Source organism: Plectropomus leopardus, chromosome 23, assembly GCF_008729295.1.
Source record: "Plectropomus leopardus isolate mb chromosome 23, YSFRI_Pleo_2.0, whole genome shotgun sequence".
Lineage (NCBI taxonomy): Eukaryota > Metazoa > Chordata > Actinopteri > Perciformes > Serranidae > Plectropomus > Plectropomus leopardus.
Window position 1 is genome coordinate 7,631,860 of NC_056485.1, and position 24,240 is coordinate 7,656,099.

The following is a 24,240-nucleotide window of genomic DNA, read 5'->3' on the forward strand; positions in this document are numbered from 1 at the left end:
CAGAGCAGGAACCCCCAACAAGATATATTGTTTAAAACTGATTTGGATTTGAGACTATTCTCTCAATATTTTTGGGTCTTTTCTGGTTTGTGCTTGCTTGTAGTTGTACGGTGTTAGCCTCACCCGCTGGTCCTCACCAGTGGTTTCTGAGGTGGACAGTGTGTCAGAGTCTCTTGTTTGAAAAGTTACAGACCATTGTGGCTCACAGAATGTCCGTGCACCTAATATACCAGTAGTAAATTAATTGGCAAGAAAGTGATGATAAATACACAATCATAGGACAAAGGAAAATGTGTTTTCTTGTCTTTTCAAGGTTTACTAGAACCAAACACTATCCATTTTTATTTTATATTATAGCAGATTTAGTTTATGCATTTTCTATTTAAACATGAAAAAAAGTGACAGTAATATTGCATGATCTTGCAGTCCTACTTAAAGCCTGCAGGGGTCATCATGACCTGTGCTGGTGTTGCCAGCATGCAAGAGCATGTAACATTCTCCATGTCCTCATATTTATAAGTGAAAGGTGATCGCAGGCAGTCTGTGCTGAAGTTTGCTGTGGAGGCCAGCGAGTTAGGTTCTCCAATGAGATGGCGCTGCAGTTTAGGCATGGACACTGGGAGGATGGCCAGGTTTTCAAATGTCAGACGACAGTTCCTCAAGTCTGATATGTATAGTTTAACGTTTTTTTGCCTTTTTAAATATAAAGCAAGAGTCGTACTACTTTAGTTAAGGGGCTTTAATGATTTTCTCAGAGGTCAAAACGTTCCTGAATAAGAAAATGAAGCTTGATGACAAGCGAGTAAGAGAGGCTATGCAAGAGCCCAAGAAGGCAAGTCAAAAATAAAGCTCAGTATATAGGAAATTTCCCCCATGACACAAATGACCATGTCTCATTCTTTCATGAACAACACGGGGGTCGACCTAAAACTTAACATTTCCGTAATAGTTTATCCATAATAGGCCTATCTGCATATCTTGTAGACTGAAGACAACCCCATCAACAGCAGCTGTAGTTTGTGTTTTTATTGCTAATCAGCAAATGTTAACATGCTAATATGCTCGGTGATTATGGTTTCCTACTATTAGCCTTACAGAGCTTCATGGCTGTAGACTCTGAAGTCTTACCAATTTTTTATACATTCCTGCTTTTTTCCTGTCTTCTACGTCTGTGTATGTAATGCAACCATCAATGGGGTACCTTTGACTGAGTAAGGAGTCCCGAAGCTCTCTAAAATCATTTTTTAGTTGAGGCCAAGTGTCTGCAAGGAAGAGCAAAATAATCCAAAATTTTGAAATTTGACAGATTTTAGTGGAATCTTCTGCAGTTTCCACATATGTCCACCTAGAACCTTTCAAGTTCAATAAGTGTCAGAAAAACCTATTGCTTCCTACAGTATATTCGATTATAGGATGAAAGGAACAAGTGACTGGTCTCTTTAATAGAGCTGTGTGTGTCTTAAATGACAGAACATGACTGAGTCTTCACCATCATTAATATTGGCCCACCAAACATCCATGGGCTTATCAGGTGTCTGTCCAGTGTGCATCAAAGTGTGACAAAAGACTGGCAGAGACCATTTGTCTTTAACATCTTTATTCATCTTTTTTCATTATTTTTATTTGTATTGAAATTCATACTCTTTGTGTCTTCTGGACCTCTTTTTTTTTTTTTTTTTTAAACAGCTTCTGTCGGCTAACGCGTCTAAACAAAAATCACCAAAAATGATTTCATGTTGTACAATCCACCTGGCGGACATTCCTATTGGCTTCACCAGGGTGCCATTCCACAGCTGTGTTCAACACTGTGTGAGGAAGTTCACTTTTAACCAAGATTTCCCTGTTGACTGCACAGTTTAAGAACACACTTGAGTACTTGTTAGGCTGAAAATTGGAGAAGCTGCATTGATGTAAAGAAGTGCTTTCACCTGTCAGACACTAATTATTTCAATTCAGTACAAGTGCACGAGTGTCTACTTAACACTAATACAGTGAAATACACAAGACATTATTGTCACTGGTAATACCACAATAAAACAGCGGCTTTAAGAACGTTGATGTTCAGGTCACAAGATGACAATACTGCCTCTGCGTTTTTAACCCAACATGGCTGAGAACTGTAAAAACTAAATAATGCATGATTATTGTTGATAAGATCCTGGGTTTCCTAAAAAGCATCTTCACATATACAACTCTTCCCTACTGGCTTACAACAGATATTACACAGGCGCTAAGGGGAGATGCTTCAGGGAAAGCCAGACAAAGATTCATGGTTAAAAAAGACAAACTTCCTCAAAGACATCAACCTACAAAGAGAAAAACAGCAAGGACGCCATACTGTCTGCCATGTGTTCCATACTGCTTTATTCTGATTGGCCATGACAATATTGTCCCCTCACGTTTCCTCCTGCAGACAGGACTGAATGGACACCACGGGTTACTGTACCCAGAAGAGACACAAAACGCCTCGTCCTCAAAAAACATGGAGGAAAAAAAAAGAAAATAAAGAGGAGGAGAGGCTATTTGAAAACCTGATTTGGATATGGACACTTGATCTGATGCTGGACAAACCAAGTTGTTCCCGCAGAAAGACGCAGTGGCTGTGTTCCAGACCAAATACTCCCCTGTAACAAGGTTGTTCACTACACCTAATAAATCAAAATCGAACTTAAGGATGAAGCTGTGAACAAAAAAAGAACTGAGTTTTTTTTAAGGTTCAAAAATCTGACCTTCCCTCTATAATGACATTTTTCTTGCTTAACTTCGACTTGATGCATAATTGAAACTCACACCTCTGTTATTATAAACTGGACAAATGATAAACATGGACTTCCACATAAAATGGGAAAATAACTTCATGATTACACCTGTCCATGTCTGTTAACATCACTTCAAAAACAAGCGTGCGGGGAGGGTGGGGTCTGTATTTGGTTTGGAACGGAGCCGCCGCAGATACAAATAAGAACCCCCATTTCTAGATGCACAAGAGCTGTGATGTGATTACATCATAGGAGCAAACGTTAACGGGTTGGACTGACCGCGATGACGCAACAGAGCAGCTGCAGAATCCCATCGAGTCCCCTGAAATGTAGTCGTTCTCTGACCTCTCTGTCATGGAAACCCTCAACCTACTGACGATGTTTTTCGAATTTGACAGCACACAAATTAACAAGTATGAAGTCATTTTTAAAGTTTATTAAGATGTTTTGGATTGACGTTTTTTGTCCTGGCATCACTCCTTGGTAGCTGCCTCAGTTCGAAGGGGACAACAATGGGATTTGCGTACTCTATAAGCATCAACGCCGTCATCTGAAATGCAATGATGAGCTAGCGCCCGCAGTAGGGCGGTGCTGGTAGTACACCCCTCCCCCACCCCTGTTCCCAATGTCCCTCAGTTTACAAGAAACAAACAGGAAATAAAAAGATTAAAGAAACAAAAGAAAGAAAGAAAAAGAAATCCCCCCACCCCCCAACTGGGCCTGCCAGCACGCCATTGACTTCAAGTGTGTAGGAGTGTGTGTGTGTGCGTGTGAGTGTAAATCAGTGTGTGTGCGGTCGAGGCCGCCAGAGTCTCTGAGAATATGTGAGCACTGGTGTATGTGTGTGTGTGCGCGTGGAGGCTCCATGGGGGTGAGGGGGACTCCTAGTATTTCTTCCCCGGGACGAACTCCTTCGCTTCGGGATTCAAAACGCTCTTCCTCTGCAGAAAAAGACATGAAAAAGGAGTGAGAACAAATTCCTTTTAACCTGAGCTATGGAACGTCTTTTATTCAGTATTGAATAATACATCGATATATAAACATGAGCAGGAATTAATAAATATGACTATGAAATACATCCAAAAATAGATTTAAAAAATAAAAAACCCATCCTACTTACATACATGAATTTATTTATTTTCTGTTATTCTGTAATGAAACTTGTATTTATTTGAGCCATACATGAGCAGTTCCTACTGTTTTAGCTGCTAGCTATCTAGCTAGCTGCTACCCCCGCTCATTTTTATTGATGTATTTATTTATTATTTCATTCTCCTATTTATGTATTTTCTGCACATATGTATTCATTGATGTATTTTTTAATTTAGTATTGACTAAATACTGAATTGGTCAAGTGTTCATCTATTTCCAAGTGAGTAATTTGTGCATCTCTGACTCACCGCCACTTCCTCCAGGTTGCTGTGGTGATCGCTGACGGACAAGCCGTTGAGCTGCTGCTGCAGCTGCCCCACCCCCTGGTTGAGGTCACGCGAAGGGATGAACCAATCCTGGTCCTCCTCCTCCAGCATTTCCTGGAAGCAGCGCTCCAAGAACTCCTGCTCCAACAGCTCCTCTTCCACCTAAGAGATGACGAGGGAGAGAATAAAGAGAGAGAGGTGAGTGACATGAATGCAGGGGCAGGAAAAGTGGAGGGAAAAAAAGCAAGGGGATGGACAGACAGGGGGAGGAATATATGAGAGATTATTTGCATGACAAGTAGGTATCCCCAAAGAGAGAATCTTCTCTGTAATGTGGTGGCACTAAAAAACATGACTCATCCAGAAAAGCATGAGAAACAGACTGAGAGGTCTGGAGACAGAGAGCTGAAAGGGAACTGAATATTAGAAGAGGATGGATTTTATCAAGTGGGGGAGCACATTTTTCCTATACATCACCAACAGTGAAAATAACACTCAAGATTTTTTTTTTGTGGGTGGATATCCATCATCAGCTGACAGCAGACCTCTAGGGTGATGAGTAAAAGATGGAGGGTGCACAATTAAACACAACTGAATGTACAGGAGAGCGAGAGAGTGGGACATGAGGAAGGAAGCAGGGGCTGACTTGAGTAAGGAAAACTAGGAAATCTGCAAAAACAGGACATAAAGTGGATGGTGGAGAGAGGGATGAGAAGTAATTAGGGAGTAAATTTATAAAGTCTGAAGTAAGGTCACAACCTCGGTCAGCAGGTGCAAAATGCAGGGATGTTAACATTTACATACATTTTAACACTAACTCAGCAGCTTCTGCTTATAAAAATTAAAGAGGCTTTGTTTGTGTGGGCATGCTGCTACAGGTACTGGTGAGAAGATGAAATATGATGTGGGAAAATGAGGGGGGGGTGGGCTGGTGCCTGGGGGGTTAAGAGCATGGTTGGTTTAAGGTGCCAACCATGACAAGCAACATGCCCAATTAAACTCCTCTTGTTGTTTGTCATTAAGGGGTGGGAATCACCAGATGCCCCTGATGCGATATTATCACAATGCAATAGTATTACGATTTTAAATGTTTTGCAATACGAGTACTACGACAACATATATTGCAGTATATTTTTTTAACTGCAAGTTAAGGAAAACTTCCTCATCATCTGTTTTTATCTAATCACATAGAGTCTAAGTCTGTTCATCTCACTACAATCCTATTTTGTAGCCACATGTATCTAGCAGACTGAAAAAGCAATTGATTTTATTATTCTAGTAGGCTAATATGTAATGTAACAATACATCAACTGCTATTATTTTAACACAAAAATAAAGATCCCTTAAATTATTAATTTTTTTTTTTTTAGAACTTTGACCATAACATGTAATTAGTGTCACATTTAATAGTTGAAAAATAAACATGTCAATGCTCTCTGGTGGACAAGAACTTTGAAAAAACAAATAATTTCCACCAGCGAATGACACTGAGTTCGTAGGAGGAAGATAATTGTGGCATGAGAGAGGGTATGTGTGTGGGGGGTTGTGGACAGACAACAAGGGACAGAGGCCAGATAGAAAGAAGGAATGAGAGTAGGAAGAGACTTAAAAGGATGAATTCATCATGTCTCAGCTCTCAAACTCTAAAATCAGTTGGACCGTAAAGAGTTAAAATAGTGCATGGTGTGCTGCATGTCTAAAAAACAGTATTAGCACTCACCTGTCTGTTATACTCTTCTTCATTCTCCATCCACATGTATTCAGCAAATGGGTTGGCATCGCTGCCCTCTCCTGCATGCCCATTGGCCACTGGCTCCTTTCCCTCCTTGCCCGGAGCTCCACCTCCCGGTGTCTTGGCCACCTCTGGACCGCTCATCTCAGCCGGCTCTGCAAGGTAAAACAGAAACTTAATGGTAAATCACAAAAAAACACTTCGTCATGGTAGAGTACATTTTCAAAAGAAATGCTGAAAAATATTTTCAGCTCCCAGAAACAAATCAAACACCAGCAAACTTCATCATTTTGATCTATTCTTGAAGCCAGGTAACTTTGACTCATCTTCTGTTCAAAGCTGGCTCCTTATTGGCTGTTAAATTGACATTATCTCATCTGAATCAAGTCTCTGACGTTTAGGCCTGGGATCCAAACTGAACAAATCAGCAGCATCTCGATTACAGTTTCGCTACAGCTGAAAAACTGCTCCTACGGGTAGAAAAGCCTTCATTGAGTCTCACTGCTCATAAACAATAAAACTGCCAAACAACTTACCATATCTCACAATCTGAAGAAAAAGAAACAAACTGCATCACCAGCTGGGACTGATCCCGCTCTCAAAAACAGCTCTGTGATATCTAAAAATGTTCGTACTGCAAACAACTAAATGAGACTCAGGGCTTAATAGAGTTGTTGGCATTTTACGACTCCAATCAATTGTTTTTTTCAGGTTGGTGAATCGCAGTGCTGCGGTAAAAGGCCACTGTGTTATTTTTAACAAGGAAAGTACACACAGGCCCAGACTGACATCATGAAGACATACAGTGGCAATCCCAGGCAAACAAACACCCAGGGTGTTAAATCAGCTGGATTACGCTCATAAAAAGAGAAAATATAGCCCAATGTCAACTTCCTTATTTCCATTCAGAGTTTAAGTTCAGAGTGTGGAGCAAAACAATCAGTCAAATCTAAATCAAGGATGGCAAAACCCATAAATATAACAGAATAAATATCAGAGAGAATAGCATTTAGAGCAGCGTGAGTAGAAAAGAAGTTTAAGATGGTAAATCAGTGAGTCATCAAACACAATGGTGTTGCATGTTGCAATGCATGCGTCACACTCACGTCCCCCTGCTGCTTTCAAATGACTGGGATTAAACAGAAGGCTGACTAGATCATTAAGTAAAAAATGAAAAATGCAGTTGACAATCTTTGGATTTCGTACAGATGATGCGTTTTACTGACATTCTTGCTAAAGTGACATTATATTAATATTTTAATGTTGAGCTTTAAGCACCAGTTGGTTAGAAATGAGTTTTGAGTCCTAATCTCATTTAACTGTGTTTGTACTTGCTGCACATTTCCACTTGCATATATGGAATGACTTAATTATTCACTGAGTGACACTTCAATGAAAGCAAAGCTAAGTAATATAAGTACAACAAGGCAGCTTCACCTAAATGTAAGGGCCCTGATGCATCAAGCCGGAGGTCGGCTGTTACTCTTTGTTGGGCCACTCTAGTTTTTGCGGTGTGTCCTGCACCGTGTGCCCTTGTCTGCTTTTTTTCCGGCCAATTCAGCATATTGAACCGTGTCAGAAATGGGGGAGCCCTTTGGTGAATGAAATCACTCTGATTGGCAGTTTAGCTCACTGCGTGAGAGGAGAAACAGAAGTGAGGAAAGCAAACAGACTTCTTAAAAGGGAATGAGATTGAAACAAACTTGTCATACTGGGTATGATTTTTTTTCTAGCCACTGAGCTCTTCAGCAGGAATGGTTTGTAATAGTTTGTGTTATTGTCTGCTGGCACACGGTAAATATCCGTTGTTTTTTCAACATAATGTTGTTTTGGTCATGTGCTAACTAGCATCTTGAATCCGTCCTCTCTTTTCCTTCTGGTTTCCCCTTTTGAATGACAAATACAGACTACCACCACCTGCTGCTATGGAGACTTATTTGCTGTCATGCAGGTGCAGAACATATGTACTAATTGGCCATTAGCTGTGTACTTAAGTGTGTGTTCAAGTGAAAATTTTTGGCTGAGAAACAGGCGATACAACAGTCGACCTTTGTCGCCACTAGATTTGTCTGTTTTGGTGTCTGGGCCTTCAGAAATTCCCATCCTATTATACTTATTCTCCCTCCTTTGCACGGGGAGTTAAAATACCTTTTACTTACTGCCACACAACTTCATTATGCTTTTAAAAAAGACAACGTTCACATTGCAAAAGGATTTAAGGATATCATTAAAAACGCCATATCACAAGTATACCACATTCAAATAAGAAGAAAATGGTGATGAGACGTGATTATTTGCGCATCCCAACTTCTGGGACACAGAACTCCTGTTCTGATGAGAAATGCCCAATATAATGACATAATCCTCAGACTGCCAGCCAGCTCAAACAGACGTGTCATGACTCAACTGCGGCCTCTCGGCAGGGAGGGGGGGGCAGCAATGATCTCAACCGAGCCGCACACACCCGCAGGGTCAGCCTGGTGCAGACATACTATGGAAATGTTTGACTTGTGAGGACCAACTCCCAGCAGCTTCACTCATATACCAACCTGATATACAGAACACAATGTTACGTTGACTCAGATTGCTGCCGTTTCAGTCCTTGTCAGTGTTTCAAAACCAACATAGGAGAGTCGAATTTGACCCGAGGCAGACTGCTGCTTACTGTGCACAGTGACAGTACGGACACGCTGTCCTTTAGAGGAGTTCAAATAAACAAGTATCACCTAAGTAGGTTAGTAGACTAAGAGGAGGTGCGTCTGCCTGGCTCAAAGCGGTCCGTGTTTCTGTATACCTGTGGAAGCAGTTAAATTATGCAGTGCAGTGATTACACGAGATGTTAGCCATGAAGGCAAACAACAGTCAGGGAAGGAGAGAGAGTGAGAGCGTAAGAAAGAACATTTTGTAAAAGAATACGACAGGCCTAAATTTAATTCTGCACTCATTGAGCATGGCGCCAGCAGTGTTTGAATATCGAGTGTGAGTGTGCCAGTGTGTTCAAATTCACTTTTACTGCAGTTTATCGTGAGTTATGGAACAACAAACATTTTTAACATAAATTGCCAAAGTTTACCAGACAGTTTCAACAAATGCACAACACTTAACACATGCTGCATTTGAGTCAATAAAACAAGCATGGTAGGAAGAAAGAACAAGAAAGTTTACCCTAGAGCTCGATCTTAATATCTACAGCAAAATGTCATATAGAAATGAATGGAGTCTATAGTGTAATGGTTTAAATCATTCACCAGGCAAAAATGCAAAACATATTTCACATTCTAGATTCTGGCTTTGTGGATTTTGCTGCATTTCTCTGTTTTACATCATCATTTCCTGACATTTTATAGATTAAAATCATTAATTCTTTAACTGAAAATGAGTCTGTATAAAATTGGTGAGAAAAATGATTTAGTTGCATCCCCGTTTCAGATATTTCTTCAAAGAAGTATGTAATCCATGAGGTTAAATTTGATCATGTGAATCCAAACCCTTCAAATCAACCCCAATAATTAAGTAACAGGCCTCTGCTCGACACATTACAGTACATGGCAGGTCAATCTGCATGATCAAGGATAAGTGGCAACCGCAAGCACTGTGACATGGACTTCGTGTAGCTCTTAACATGCTCATGTTGCATAACCATGTGTTGGTTGGTCACAATGTAATATTTAGTGAAGCCTAGCATCCTCCATGGCTGCGAGCGCAGTGTGATTTGATCCAGGGTGAAGGACAAACAATGGAAAGGTAAACTACTGCTCTCCCTTAATTATGGATTACTTAACAGTAAATTCTACATAATGCAGCATTTTGAGACTTCCCTGATTACATATTTTAAAATCTTAGGATGAACTATGCTCAGAAATTAGCCTAAATTATTCAAACAGTAAAGGGGTATTTTTATGAAAATTGATTGGGAGGTGTACTTCTGTTAAAAAGGGAGGAAAACGCCTGAAATGTCACTATTGAAATATATTATTTAGCAACAATTTTGGGAGCACAATCCTTACAGTATCCCATCAAGCAAAATGTTGGCCAATTATTTTGAGTTTCGGTGTGTTTGCCTGCCCCCCCCCCCCCCCCCCAAACAAAAAAAAGCACCCAAAAAAACATTACAAGCAACACATTAGGGTTTAAAAAACACTTTGTTGGTTAGGGGTTACTCCATTGATCAATTGATCGTTTCATTTATGAAGCAAAAATGACAAAAAATTAAAGTCCTTTTCAAAAGAAGGATTTACAGTTTCTCTGTCATGTAATTGTTGACAGAATATTCTGGGTTTTGAACTGTTAAGACGAAGAAATCAAAAGTTTGACAAAATGTCAATGTGGGCTCTGGGACTGTGCAACTGTGATGGTCATTAAGATTGCCATTTCAGAGAAAAACCATTACTCTAGAAATTACCCTTGAATTGATTGATTTAAAATGAAAATCAATTTTATGACATAAAAAAACATAGATTAATAAAAATATTGACATTTCTCCAAGCCAACTTAAGTTAACCAAATTGTGAACAGCTAAATTGGTGGGATAATAACCATAACATTTTTTTTTTTTAAAGATCAGTGTAGAAGGTCAAAATATCGAACTCAACGCGTGAAAATGCTCGTCAATTAATCAAAAAAATAATTAGTTTGATCATTTGCAGGATCGTAAGATACTTTGCGTACCTGCATGTGAAGACGGAAAAAAACTTAAAAATGTCCTATGGAGATCCAATCTGTGGAGCGACAAAAACTATAAAACACGAGAAAGCTGGGATTTTTTAATGCAACTCCGTGAACTGTTCATAATATGTGCTTTGAAATTGGCAGAATAAGCCGCTTCATAACAGATTATGTAATGTAACAGTTAGTGTACGGTGTGTACTGGGAGCTGTGTCGTCGTAGCTTATAGCATGCTAACGCCTTAGAGCTAGCGGGCTAAACCAGGTGTCCGGGCCTACCTGGGAAGTTGGTAAATGGATTGGACGGTTTTAGCCGAGGTAATGCTAAGTGGCTAGCTATCCGTAGCTGCAAATAGATACACATAGCTGTGGACGGGCCTAAGGTGAGAGCTATCCGAGTAACAACAAAGGGTAGCGGGCTGGGAGGCTGAAAGCAGCTATTTTCATTAAAGTCAGAGAGTAATTTTGCGTGAAAACAGCTAAAATGCAAACAGTGCACCAAGTGAAAAAGCCACGGTAGGTAATTACGACACGTAAACCCTACACCGAGGTCAAACTCCATCCCCGTTAAGATGCTTGAGGCCAAACAAAGTCGGCTACTCCGCTATCAGCTAGCACGCTGCTACAGCATGGCAGCATCACTGAAGCAGGTCAACACAACAAGCCTCCGCTCCGGGGACTGCAACAATTTCACACACACAGCACGACGCGACGAGCTTTTAAGAGTTAAAGTTACCTGGCATTGTGCTCTTGGTGTTCTCGTCAAAGTGTAACGTGACACAAAGTTATAGCGACTGCACAGCGAAGAGTGCGTGTTCGTCGTTTCTCCAGTGGGGATTACTGTGCTGCGATGCAACGTAGCTCAAGTTAGCTAAATCCTGTTAGCCACCTTGCTAACGTTAGAGAGCTGGGTCGGTCACGTGGTCTGGTGCTGCATTCGTGATCTTTCAGGAATGTGGGAATTACAAGCGCATTTTACATGGAGGGTTTTTTCCTTTTTCTTAACAGTTTTGAGAAACAGTGCATTCCTGTGGTCAGTAGAAAAATTAACAAGGGAAAAATAATGAGACAATAGGTACAACCCAGACAGACTAAAAAAAATCAAATAAAATTGACAGGTATGAACACGCCTGAGTTTACCTGGTTAGTTATACTATATAGCTGTAATATTTGCATACTTTAATAGTTTTGGTTGATTTCTTACTACATATCCTTTAGTTTTACATTGTTTTAGATCTGTTTTTTAAGTGGTGTATAAGGGAAATGTCTGTAAATGTTTTATGAGTGTAAAATTAGCTGGACTAATTAGTGACAAATCAGGCACTAAAGTGTTCTAGCCAAAATGATTTTCGAGATCCAACTTAAAATCAGTCCAGTGGATGATCTGACATGAAAGTAATGTGAAAAAGGTGAAAAATCACAATTTCTAACAACCCAAGGTAACATCTTCACCCATCCTATTTTATCTGACCAACAGTCCTAATCTAAAAGATATTCACTTTACAATGATATAAAACAGGGAAAAAGCTAAATAAAGTCACATGTATGGAGCTGGAACAAAACTTTTTTTCTGCTTGAAAAGGCTACTTAAGCATTCATTTTTATCAATTATCTGGTAAGTCATCAATCATCAGCAACTGTTGTTTATTCAAGAGGAAAAAATGAGTTAGCTTTAGCTCTTTTACAGCAGTGCTCTGCATTCACATTCATATGGGCTAGAGGGATATATAAAAAAAAGTCCATAACAATAAATAATGTCAAGGATAAACAGCAATAAAACTGTAAAATGTTCTACAAAAAAAATCATAAATCTGCCACAAATAAAGGATATCAAACAACAACAGTTTCATCTAAATTAGAGCAAACTGTAAATAAAAACTAATTAGCTGTTGAAGCTTGTATTTAACCAACAACAGTATAAAGCCTTTGGTCTTGTTTCCTCCATAACAGTGCTTTGACCATCAGTTTGAGTATTTTAACATGTGTTAATCTGGCAGACATCTGACATATCATAATCTATATAGATATTACCAAATACATAAAGATATTGTGATTTCAACCATATTCAACAGCCCTAGCTCACATGTCTCAATTCATCAAGTGACAACACTCAGAACATACTGATTTCCGTTAAGTGAAGATATTAGTAGGTAAAGTGCAGGTAAACAGTGCATACAGAGAGCAAAGGAAAAACAAACTGACCAAAGTGCTGTCAGAAAGAATTGATTTTTTTTTGTGTGTGTGCAAAAAAATATGCACACACAGATGTGGCACAGATATGCAAGCAGCTACACAACATCTGGTTATATCCCAACACAATATTTCCATTCTTATTCCCCCCAGAGGCTAAAAGTGCGTGATTAGATGATAGATTCAAAGATTGAGGAGGCCCAGAAGACGATCCAGCCCTGATAAACTCTGAGCAAAAGAAACACTGTAAATCACTGCCGCTCATTCCCCTGGTGAGCCAGGCGTTTTTTCTGTTGCGAAAAATGTACCAAATGTGGATCGAGGCTTGTGTTTTTTCCGCGTCTTATTTAATCAACAAAAAATATGACTGCACAAACAAACACCATTAGGCCTGCAGTATCAGAGCCTAACTGTTTCTTTCTTCTCTGGCTAAAAGTCCCAGTAGGTAATGTCCTTAGTTACACTAATTGAGGGACTGACAGCAGCTGACATTGTGGTTGCCTAGCAGCAAACGAGGGGTGATCTTTGTGTTTTACAGTCTGCTAAGAACAGTGATATTCCTATTTTAAAGCTAACAAAGCATACCAAATGCAACCTCCACGCTTATAATTTACAGTTCTACACGGTAGAAATGACTGCCGTGAATACCTCAAGGCCGTAAGTTTTATCATATTGATAAAAGGACGGCGCAATCAGTTGCGACATGTGAGAGTGACTGCATATCCTTTATACTCAGCTGCCAATATATTCATGCACCTGGCTAAAATAAAACAATAATCCTGCAATAAATCCTTCATGAAGGTTATAATGTTCAGATTTTGTTGAGGCTGTTTCAGGGAGGTTTTGATTAAGTTTACAGTTTAAGGTAATTTTAGAGAATGAGGTTTGTGGTGCTGCTGAGTTGTATTGCATTATACTGAGATAGGCTTTTATTATTTGTCATATATTGATTTATGTTTATACCAGTGACAGTATACCAACAACTCTCATACAAAAACAATACAACAGCACCAAAATGACTGTAAAGTTGAATCAGCATCTCTCTAAAACACACTATAACCTGCATGAAGGAAAGATTTATAGTAGGACTGTTGTGTATTTTACAATGCATTTGTTGCAACTTGTTGTACCTCATAAACTCACTATAAAACACTTCTCCTTTTAGTGCAGACCCTATTTCTGATTTAGTTACTAAACAAACATACTACCAAGGTTGCAACTAAAAAAAAACCAAAATGCATCACAGTTTCATAAAGTCCAAATCAAGTTTTCAAGTTGCTTATTTTGTCCAAGCAAACAGCTCTAGACCCCCCAACTATTAAAATGTTGTTTTATACATACGAGAGAAAACCAGCAAATCCTCACATTTACAACTGGAGGCATGAAGCATTTGGCATTTTTACTTGAAAATGACTTAAATAAAAAAATAATTATCAAAAGTTATTCCAATACATTTTCTTTCGATCAACTACCCAGTGGTTTCCAACCTAAGGGTCAGGATCCCTAAAGAAGTCACAGAATAAATGACTTTTTGATGTGGATGTCGAAGATTTTGTCCCAGAAAAAATGTCCCCTGCTACTTTAATGTTTTTGTTGGAAGAGACAAATGCACGTTCTAAATATTGAGGCGTATTGGGACGTCCCTGAACTCTGCACTTATGACACAAAGGAGCCAGTCGATTCGTGTAATCGTTTCAGCACTACACGTCACAGTAAGGTTGAGAGGCGAAAGTCCGGGCTCACAGTGAGTCCTTGAATGCAGCATGTGAACAAACATCCCTCCAGCTCCGCCACACCACCACTACACTTTTTACTCCGCTCCAAAACACAAATGCCTGCGTGGCTTCGGAAATAAAACCGTTTCTGCCGATTAATAACAAATGATCAACAATTAAGTTGACTTTTTATGTTAAGGACTAAATAATTATCACAAAAAACAACAGACTACTAACTCATTCGGTCTGTTTTTCAGTGTGCATATCGTATACTATCACATATAGTATGTTGCTGATCTAAAGATATGAAAACAACGTTTGAAGACTGCATATATTCATGAACATGACAGGAGCTTCGATGTTTTAATGTACCACAATGCAACTATTTCTAATGTAGAACAGTATTCTCAAATTGTTGTTTTTTGCCACATTTTCCATATTTTCTTTCTCTCTTTTCGCACATATAACAGAAGGCTTACGTGTTGCAACACCACAAACACTGTTAGACGTGAAATTGATGCAAGTTATGCAGAAAGAGGCACTTATACAGACAAATAACACAAGTTAGTTGCTTTTTCAATAATATTAATGGCCTTTTAGCGATTCTTGCTATTTTTCTATCTGTCTTTCTTTATATTCTGTAGCAAACAGCGAGCTCCCCTCTTTACTCCACCAATAACAACAGACTCACCACACAACTTCAAGTGCAAACGGGGGAATCCGCAAACCAGCTGTCGGGGAAAATGGCTCTTTTCCGGTCCCTGGCGTCACAGGAAACCCACACAGAAAAGAAAATCTTCAAATAATCTCCAATGCGCGAAACAAACACGTGTTTCCTTTATCAGTTTGCTTGCGTTATTGGCGAAAAAACGGATAAATCCATTGTTTGTCTGGCGAAACGTCGAGGGGGAAAACGTTGTGTCGTGGGTCGCGTTTGTCCAGCTGTACACTTCAGTCATTGGTTAGAGCTACGTCAGTCAACACTTTTTAGCGATGCTATTGGTCCAGACGACCACACGCCCCGCCCCGCCTCTCAATTCATGTAAGTAAACAAAATATAACCCATTTTTCTCGCTGCCCCTTTTTTTGTAATCAATAGGACAAGTTAATGTGTGACAACGTGGCTTTATTAACTAGGTCTGACCCTTCTTTAACAGATGAGGCTCTAGTTTTATGTTTGCTAAGGCTGTTAAGGAGGAAAAAAGGGAGAGGACAAGAGGAGAGTAAAAGTACAACAGATGAAAGAATTTGATATGTGAGTGTGAGCAGGGGCGGGTACATGATTTCCAGGGGTGTTTATTTCCCCAGTTTGTGCCTTATCTGTTGCATTAGAGTCACATATGTTTTTCAGACACAAAAATATTTAAGAAGTGTTTGTTTTTTGCATTATTCTTGAAATACCCACACAGCAATGTGTTGTTAATCATACAAAACGTCCACACAAACACAGTATTGCATATATTTAATAATCGCTCACTGACTATCCCAGGTCAAAAGAAGCTTTAAAAGAACACACTTGGTGCTAATCATGTGAAAGTGAGCCTGAAGTCACATGCACTGTTCACTCACAATGACTAATTATGTATGACTAAATTAGTACATTTTTATTATGTATATATTCCTGGAGTATACTGAGTTGTATCATGTTTTTACATGTTTGTGTATAGAAAATTCAGATTATGGAAAGTAAAATTAATTGGCCGATAGACAACCAACTTATAAAATACTCATACAAATTGAGCAATGGCATGTTAATTTGTGGGACCCATTTTTGGATTAATAGGGAATTTTATTGCAGACTATATTTTATCAAGATGGTTGGAAGAATCTTTGTAGGGGTTATAGTAATACCTTTAGAAATGCAATATTGTAAAACAACCTTCCAGGTCTTGGGGTATTTTTATTTCAGGAAAAACACAAGTTCAGCTCTGTGACCCAAATGCATTTATAATACATCAGGAGTACCAAGGTAATGTGAGTAAATGTAACCTGTATTACTTTATGCAGTGAAGTTTTGAGGGTCAGGTTTGCTCCCTGACTTCTTATTAAGGACAGTTATGTTATTATATTTTGTGAAGAAACAACCCAAATTTGCCATTCAAATGATAAAACATCAAATGTTTAATGTCTTTCTGATGCATATGCTTCAGTGTTACCACTGGGGATTTTCTTGTAATAACTTCAAAACATTTTAAATAAATGTATCCTCCCATTGGTGACTGCTTTACTTTAAAGATAAAGACTAGCCTTAGAAAACTAAACAAAACGATGAGTGACAATGGGCCTCATTCAGAAACATTCTCTTAAATTTCTCTTATATTTTTTCTTAATTTTCTGGTAAGAGGAAATATAAGTGAAGTCAACTCCAGATGCATCATACTCTTTTAATCACCCAAATCTGCGCTTACCAGGTGTGCTCAGTGATGAATCCCACTTGATCATAAGTCACCTATTAGCACAGGTAATGCCCCTTTATATTATATAAGTGCAGGTGTTGTGCAGTGTGTAAAAGACTCTGGCAAACTTCTGCAGAAGTGAAATTGATGTAGGTCTACTGTTTAATACACTTAAACAAAGTAAATGTGATTTCAAGGAAATATAATGAAGTATTAAAAATAAGTAATAAATAAGTACACATGCAAAAAGGTTTAACCCTTTAACAGTCTTTAACAGACCCTTAAAAAAAACAACAACCATATAATATGTTAACAAAATGTATGAATTTGTTTTAAACATTTTTCCTAGTATAATGCCTGTTAAAAAGTGCAAAAGTCAATGTAATGTAAAAGAAACCTGAAAAAAAGTAACTTCATACAATAAGCATGTTAAAATAAATAAACAGAAAATAGATACAAATAAAAATGAATCTAATAAAAAATCTTGATAAAATATATGTTAAAAAAAGTAAAAGTAACTTTATAGAGTGAACAAATAAGCAAATAAAATAAAATAAAAATAAACAAAAATACAAATAATAATGAACCTAGTAAAAAATGTTTAAAATCTATAATAGTAAAAAAAAACAGTCAATGTAATATAATAAAAATAGAACTGAACAGAATTCCAGTATGATCAAAATACTAAAAGACATCATAACATAACATAACATCATAAAAACATCTGTATAAAATCAAATTGGGTTTTGCTGAGTTTTTAGTGAAGCAGTTCCACCGAAAAAAATCTCAACCATGTGGTTACAAAGACTGTTAAAGGGTTAAATACATTTTTAAAATCTAAATAATTAAAATAATTGAAAGAAAAAGCAGCAAGTCCTCGTACATACAGTATATTAGCTGTAGCTGGAACCATGAAATGTTTTATTGCATGAAAAATGGCTTATGTAATGAAAGAAATAGAAAGAAGTAGTTCTAATTAATTCAATTGTTTTAGCTGCACTTGTATGTTTTCATATTCTTGGTTTGTGCGTAAAAATCTTAATTTGTAAAGTAAATATATAATAATAGAAGTGGAGTAAAAAGTACAGTATTTCCCGCTGAAGTGTAATGGAGTAGAAGAAGAAAGTGGCATGAGGATAAATAACATGATGACAATGACATGTATGTTTGTGAATGCATTTATTGTTCCAGACCCAGCTGTGTTTGACAAAACCATGGTGGAAAAGTGCAGTTATGAAGCCTATGCTGAAAGCTGTAGTTTAGGGAAAATAGTGAAAATGCTCATGTAGTCATTCTCAGATTTTGTTCTTAAATGAACCTTTCGGCAGCACCCACAGATAATTGAGGCCCTGTACTTCATTAACTTCATGGCGCATAAAAAACACTTTTCTTATAAGGCTGAACTGCCACACCTATTTAAGAGTTCATGGCTCATTTGTTCAATTAACAACACACCATTACAACTTTCACCTGCATCAACCAAGTTGTCCTTTTAAGAGCTTTAAGAGAGAAGTTCCGGGTCAGCGGTAAATAAGAGGGTGCATTACCCCAAAGTCACAGAGGAGGGCGACTGTAACACACAGTGTTGTTGTTGTTGGGCAGTATGGTGTGTCCCCTGGCAGAAACATTATTATATTAGTGTTGTCGATGTGGATTGAAGTTGTGAAGCTGGAGCATAGCACATAAATACCGCACGCTGGTCCAATTCCCACTCATATAACCACTAACACCTGTTGAAGTGGGGACTAATTAAATAAGGGCAGGACTGCAATGTCAAATAACATTTCAGGACCTGCAGTACTTAGCCCTTAGCTTATAAAGATCACCAAATTAGAATCTATTTTATTACATTTTTGTGATGATGACAGGGCAGGTAAAAGCCACTTCTTGAGAGTTAACCATTTAAAACCTGAGCAAATTGTTGTCACAAGAACAGGATGAGCAACAAAAGAAGAAATGACCCAAAAATGAGCACAAAATTAGGAAAAAATAACAGTATAATTACCTTTAATTAGTTAGTAAAAAAGAACAAATAAACAAAAAAATGAGAGAATGAGAAAAAAAAGTAAAAAAAACAAAAAAAAAAACAAGGCGTACTTAAAGATCATACATAATTTGAAATATGTAATTCTGACAACTATAATATAGTTTTCCTTGCTTTTTTTCTAGATATTTTCCCCTGGATTTTAAAAAACATTTTTCTAAATCTTCCAATTTCTAGCAATTTGTGGAACATTTATTACCAAATTGCTCCAATTTGCTCAGGGTTCATCGCTTTAAATACTTGTGAAAGGCGTCTGAAACCAGAACAAGAAAAGTGATGTCACTCCAAGTTTCAAATGTATACTAATTGAAAACAAGTGACTATACTGCATATTCTTTTAGGCTTTCTCCACCACACTACTGCTCGATATTTCTGCAGTTAACATTCAGAAAAGCTCCACGTCACCTTAAATTGATACTAACACACTTCCAGCTTGCTCTGTTATTTCTGCATTGTCTCAGCTGCATGCAAGATGCATGGTTGTGCATATGCTTTGAGAGGGCGATTGGGGACATTAAATCAAGAACACCAGATGTTCCTCAGAGTGTCAGCTCAAATCTATGTGTGTGTCTGTGTGTTCCTGCAGATCTTGCTACGCTGACCTCTAATACCCCTCCTTAGGAAACCCATGAAGGGCTGCAGCCAGGAATGAGTGTTTTCTTTGTGAGTAAACACACACACACAATCCATACACATGCATATAGAAGCTGAGGAAAAAAGAACTTAAGTGCATCACGTAAAGCGTGGGCTTTTAATGTGGTTTCTGCTCTGATCACACATGGCAAAGGTAGTTAGAGACGCTTTTGGGTAAAAAATAGCTTGACATAAGATGCCTCATAATGCAGATTTAATATATACTGTCACGGGAGAACACAGACATTTAATGCATGCACACATACCAACTGTTCACTATTTAGATAAAAGCAGGTACTCCACTCGTTCTCCCTGTTTTCTTCCCTCCACTTCTGTTACATGACGTCCCCTCCCTCTTCCCTCTCTCCTCTGCTATAAATTTCACCCTCTGTATTTGCTATTGAATCATAAATCATAAATTCCCTTCCTGTACCTCTCTCTCCCTCTTGCCCTCCCTCTCCTTTTATTACACAATAGCCTAGACTTGATGTGAGAGGGCAGTCATGTTTAAAATGTGTGTGTGTGTGTGTCTGTGTAATATGTGCATGTATCTTCTACCCCAGCCTTTCCTGTGGCCCTGGGTCCCCACCCCATGTCTCAACAGCGAGTTTGTCCAATTCAACTTACATGCACGCATACACACACTAAAACATGTGACGCACCCTCATGCGTGCACACGCGCAGGAAGTGGCACGTTAGTGCACACTCCAAGGTACAATATTGCCTTTATTATTTTCTGCACAAACTCAATATTCTTGCACGTCAAGCGCCTATAGTCCGAGGCCCTGTTAACACTCACCACTGAGGTGCTGTTAACGCTCCAATAAGCAACAGGCCTGCATACAGTATGTTCGATTTTAACAAGAACATGGCAATATAGTCCCGCTACACATTTGTTCCAGAAGCCTTAAAGAAAACAAGGAGGCACAAAGTACATGCCGATATTTCTGCTCCCCCTCTAATGGTTCCCCTGTGTTTTTTGGACTCGCATGTTCAGACTCCAGGCCCCTCATGTGCTTAACATGTTTGCTTTGAAAAAATGGTGCAAAAAGTCATGCAGTTCTTGTGCAAGACAATATGTTTTACTGAAGGTTACATAATTATTACCACTTCATAACCCACAATACCAGACCAGGGTGAGTGGATCTGCATATTCATGAATATTAGTCACTTCAAAGACAGAAAAGGGCAAAGTAACACTTTTCCAAATAAAATGTGATTGTGCAGAGCATCTGTCTCTGCTGTTTGAAAGGCCAAAACATCATCATATCTGAGTCTGACAATTCACTCTTGACCTTAGAAACAGCGAATGAGAATATTCATACTATTATATTGTCTGTATAGTAAATATAAAGCAAGAGTCAGTTAGTTTAGCTTAGCATAAAGACTGCAACCAGGGGGAAACAGATAGCCTGGCTCTAAACCAGCACCTAAAAGCTCACGAATTATGCATTATATCTAATCTGACTAATTCACACAAAACCCAGAACAAACATGCCTGCAAACATATGCATTATAGTTTTATGTTAAAAGAATTGTTTGACAATTTGGGAAATATGCCTATTTGCTTTCTTGCTGAGAGTTAAACGAGAGGACTGTTTTTTTTCAGCTTAACATAAAAGATTAGTGCCACTTGGACTTTATTAAATCACAAAGTTGATGATCTTAGACACAACAAAATTAAAAAAGATTTGCAGCTCAGCTCAGCTGGTGAAATTATTCACCAGTAACTCCTGAGCCTCTTGACTTAAAAATAAACCTTCCCCAAATCAAAAGATTAAAAAGTATGTTATTTAAAAAGTGTACCATGAATTAATTAATTTCCCTTTGTTTCTTGAATTCAGTGTTAATGCTATTCATTACCAATAAATCAATATGAAATTCCCTGTAGCCACCTTTGTTTGAAAAAGTTAAAAGTTTTTAAAAAAATTTTAGTTTAATGAAGTTTTCTTCAACATGTTTATAAACAGGAAAAGTATATCGACCCTAGATCATTTTAACCTGCTATTTGGTCATTTATATTCTACATGATTTTAACAGTCTCTTTGTTGTTTTATTTTATTTTATTTGCTTGCTTTTTTTATTGTGTAATTTTCAGTCGGTCATTTCTCTTTTTGACGATTTGTGCTTTCTGTAATGTTTGATAGTGTATTATTCAATCTTCTGAATAAAGTTTAATTAAAAAAATAATGTTAGTCACTGAATGGCAGCTGGAAAAAATGATACCAAAGATAATTTTGTTCCCATATAAAGAATATGTGGTGGTCAACAAAAATCAAATTGCAGTATGTAAATTGTGCGGGTCCAAAATTATAGCTAGAGATGCAACAACTTTCAACATCGCTCTACATTTAAAGCACCGTTAGCTCAACGAACGGTAAGTCAATGCTAACATCAACATGGTTAGCTAGCTAATGCTTACCCAACATTAGCTATACAGAAAAGTAGCGTTTTAACAAATATATGCAAATATTAAAAAGCATTAATGATTTTTGCAAGAGTAATATTGTTATTCCTATATTTTAGCACATGTAAATTGTTTTGCACTCAAAACTAAAGTTGGGACTTAAACGCAAAGACTTGAGACCTGTGACTTTTTAAACGAGGACATAGTCCCACTCTGTTTATTGATGATCTTTAGAGGTGCTGGTGTATGGATTTTTGTATTTATTTAATTTTATTGTTGTTATTTTTTTCCTTTTGAACAAAGCCAGGCTAGCTTTTTTTACCCATAGTTACACTCTTCGTGCTAGCAACACTAGCCGGCTGCTGGCTGTAAGCCTGTAGCATAACACAGGAGGGAAAACACAGGTGTACATAATGGAATTAACGATGGCTGAATTCCATTCAGCTGCTTTGCTTTCAGGGTCCTGGTATTTGCTTTCTCACTGTCACTCTCAATAAGACTTTTGAATGTAACAGAGCCTTCATTAGTGTCATTAGTAACACCTGTGCTTTTCCTCCTACAATGAGCTAAAATGTCTCCTGTGAAAAGGGCCTATGTTAACATCTAACTCTCAGCAAGAGAGCAAGTATTTCCTTAAATGTTGAACTGATGCTTTAACATGCAGTCATGCACTAAAATAGCACTAAAATGCACTAAAATAGTTGCAAAGCTGTCAACAAGATTTAATCAACCAGACTGCATTTACAAAAAAGAAATAAAAAAAATTCTCATTATTTGACTCTTTTACATGAACACCATCTGAAGAGGAAGTAACAGGTTCTCATCCAATCTGCAGCTGAGATTGGGATCTATTTAGAGGATCTGGAGGAAGAACAGTATCTTAGAGTGTGTGTGTGTTTGTGCTTGTGTGTGTGTGTGTGTGTGTGTGTGTGTACAACTGCATGTGTATATTATGGGTGTGTTTCCGTCGCTCCAGGGTCCCAGAGATAATGTGGAATTCATGAGACGAATGCTACACTGGGGTTCCTTCCTGTCACCTGACTTCATCACTTCCTGCGTTGAGCTTCCTGTGTCTAGACCTCCAAGGAGAAGGGTGAGACCACAATTCAAGATCTGTTTCACAGTTTTAAGTCCCTGGGGTGATGGAGGAACTTGACCATAACCCCACTGGTGGGTTTAAGGTAGTCGACTGCAGATAAAGACAAAGTGCGCCTAAATTATGAAAAGCCCAGATTTAATGGCAAAACTGTTAAAATGCTACTGCCTGACTGCTAATTTTAGTCATTAGAAAATTAACTGGACAAATTAATACGGCAAGGGATCAAATAAAATAGATTAAACAAAGCAAGATGCAGGAGACAAGAGAGGAGGATGGCCCATAAAGCAGAGAGGGGACAGATGTAGAACAATAAAAGAGGCCATAAAGCGAACGAAAGGAGGAGAAAGAGAGAGGTGATGGCAGAATCCATATGGGGCCTCTTGGTTTTTTGGGCAGCAAGGGGAGACATGCCAGGTAATGGCTTCCAGACACACACACACACACACACACACACACACACACACACTAATTCGATTTGGAAATCTGACAGGACAAGGAGACTGAGTGTATGTGGATATGTGTGTGTATATACCAGGGGCCTTTTCTTTCGACTCACTCAAGAGGTCTGACTTCCTCTGCCCGTTGGGAGCGGGGCCAGCTAGTCTCAGTTTGTGTGTGTGTGTGTGTGTGTTTGCAGGCACTAGGGGTTAATGTATGCTTTCAATCACAGCTCTTGTGGGGAGAAATCAGATCCCCGCAGAATCGATGTGGACCTCAAGATCCACGCACACAGCATAAGAAAACACTTACAGGCATTGGGTAAGAGAGCAGAACGTTATCTACAGTTTTACTGTTAAGCTGAAATCTCGACAGGAAAGCAAATAAACATCTGCATTAATGAAAAATGGAGCAGTGGAGTGAATTTTATTGTTTGTTTTAGGTTGACTGAACACACCTGGCTGCTTCCTGCTTTTGTCCACAAAGTTAGAAAGTGTGCATAAAGGTTATGAAAAGGTCACAGGAGCATTAACAAGAAAAGTAAAAGGCTAAAAAGAAAGAAGTAGAAGCAGACAAAGAACGAAAAACAATTCAAAGAAAGCCACAGCATGTGAAGAGACATAAAGATGAAAAGAGAAACAAAGAGGAAGACAGGAAGTGATAATTAAACAGAGGAAGGATAGATATGGAGGAGTGGGAGGGGATAGAGAGGGCAAGATGACTTAACTGGGATTCACTGCCTGTT

At 38.4% G+C, this 24,240-nt stretch overlaps 1 protein-coding gene across 2 annotated transcripts; it reads right to left on the reverse strand.

Annotated features, from left to right (window-relative positions):
* Positions 1-1,918: 1,918 nt before the first annotated feature.
* On the reverse strand, positions 1,919-15,410 carry paip2b (poly(A) binding protein interacting protein 2B). Of its 2 annotated transcripts, none has more exons than XM_042512259.1 (4): positions 15,170-15,410; positions 5,898-6,064; positions 4,160-4,339; positions 1,919-3,700 (listed from the first exon to the last, which is right to left on the reverse strand). In XM_042512259.1, the coding sequence occupies exons 2-4, from the start codon at positions 6,051-6,053 to the stop codon at positions 3,644-3,646; spliced, it is 393 nt and encodes a 130-aa protein (XP_042368193.1). In that variant the 5' UTR covers positions 6,054-6,064; positions 15,170-15,410; the 3' UTR covers positions 1,919-3,643. The 2 variants fall into 2 exon arrangements, with proteins under 2 accessions (XP_042368193.1, XP_042368192.1); XM_042512258.1 differs by lacking the exon at positions 15,170-15,410 and adding an exon at positions 11,310-11,485.
* Positions 15,411-24,240: the final 8,830 nt, after the last annotated feature.

Bases quoted from the DNA above. Each gene is read 5' to 3' on its own strand.
- paip2b (XM_042512258.1), bottom strand. The intron at 4,340-5,897 runs GTGAGTGCTAAT...GTCATCTCTTAG, and splicing joins AAGAAGAGTATAACAGACAG to GTGGAAGAGGAGCTGTTGGA. The intron at 3,701-4,159 runs GTGAGTCAGAGA...CTTTTTCTGCAG, and splicing joins GCAACCTGGAGGAAGTGGCG to AGGAAGAGCGTTTTGAATCC.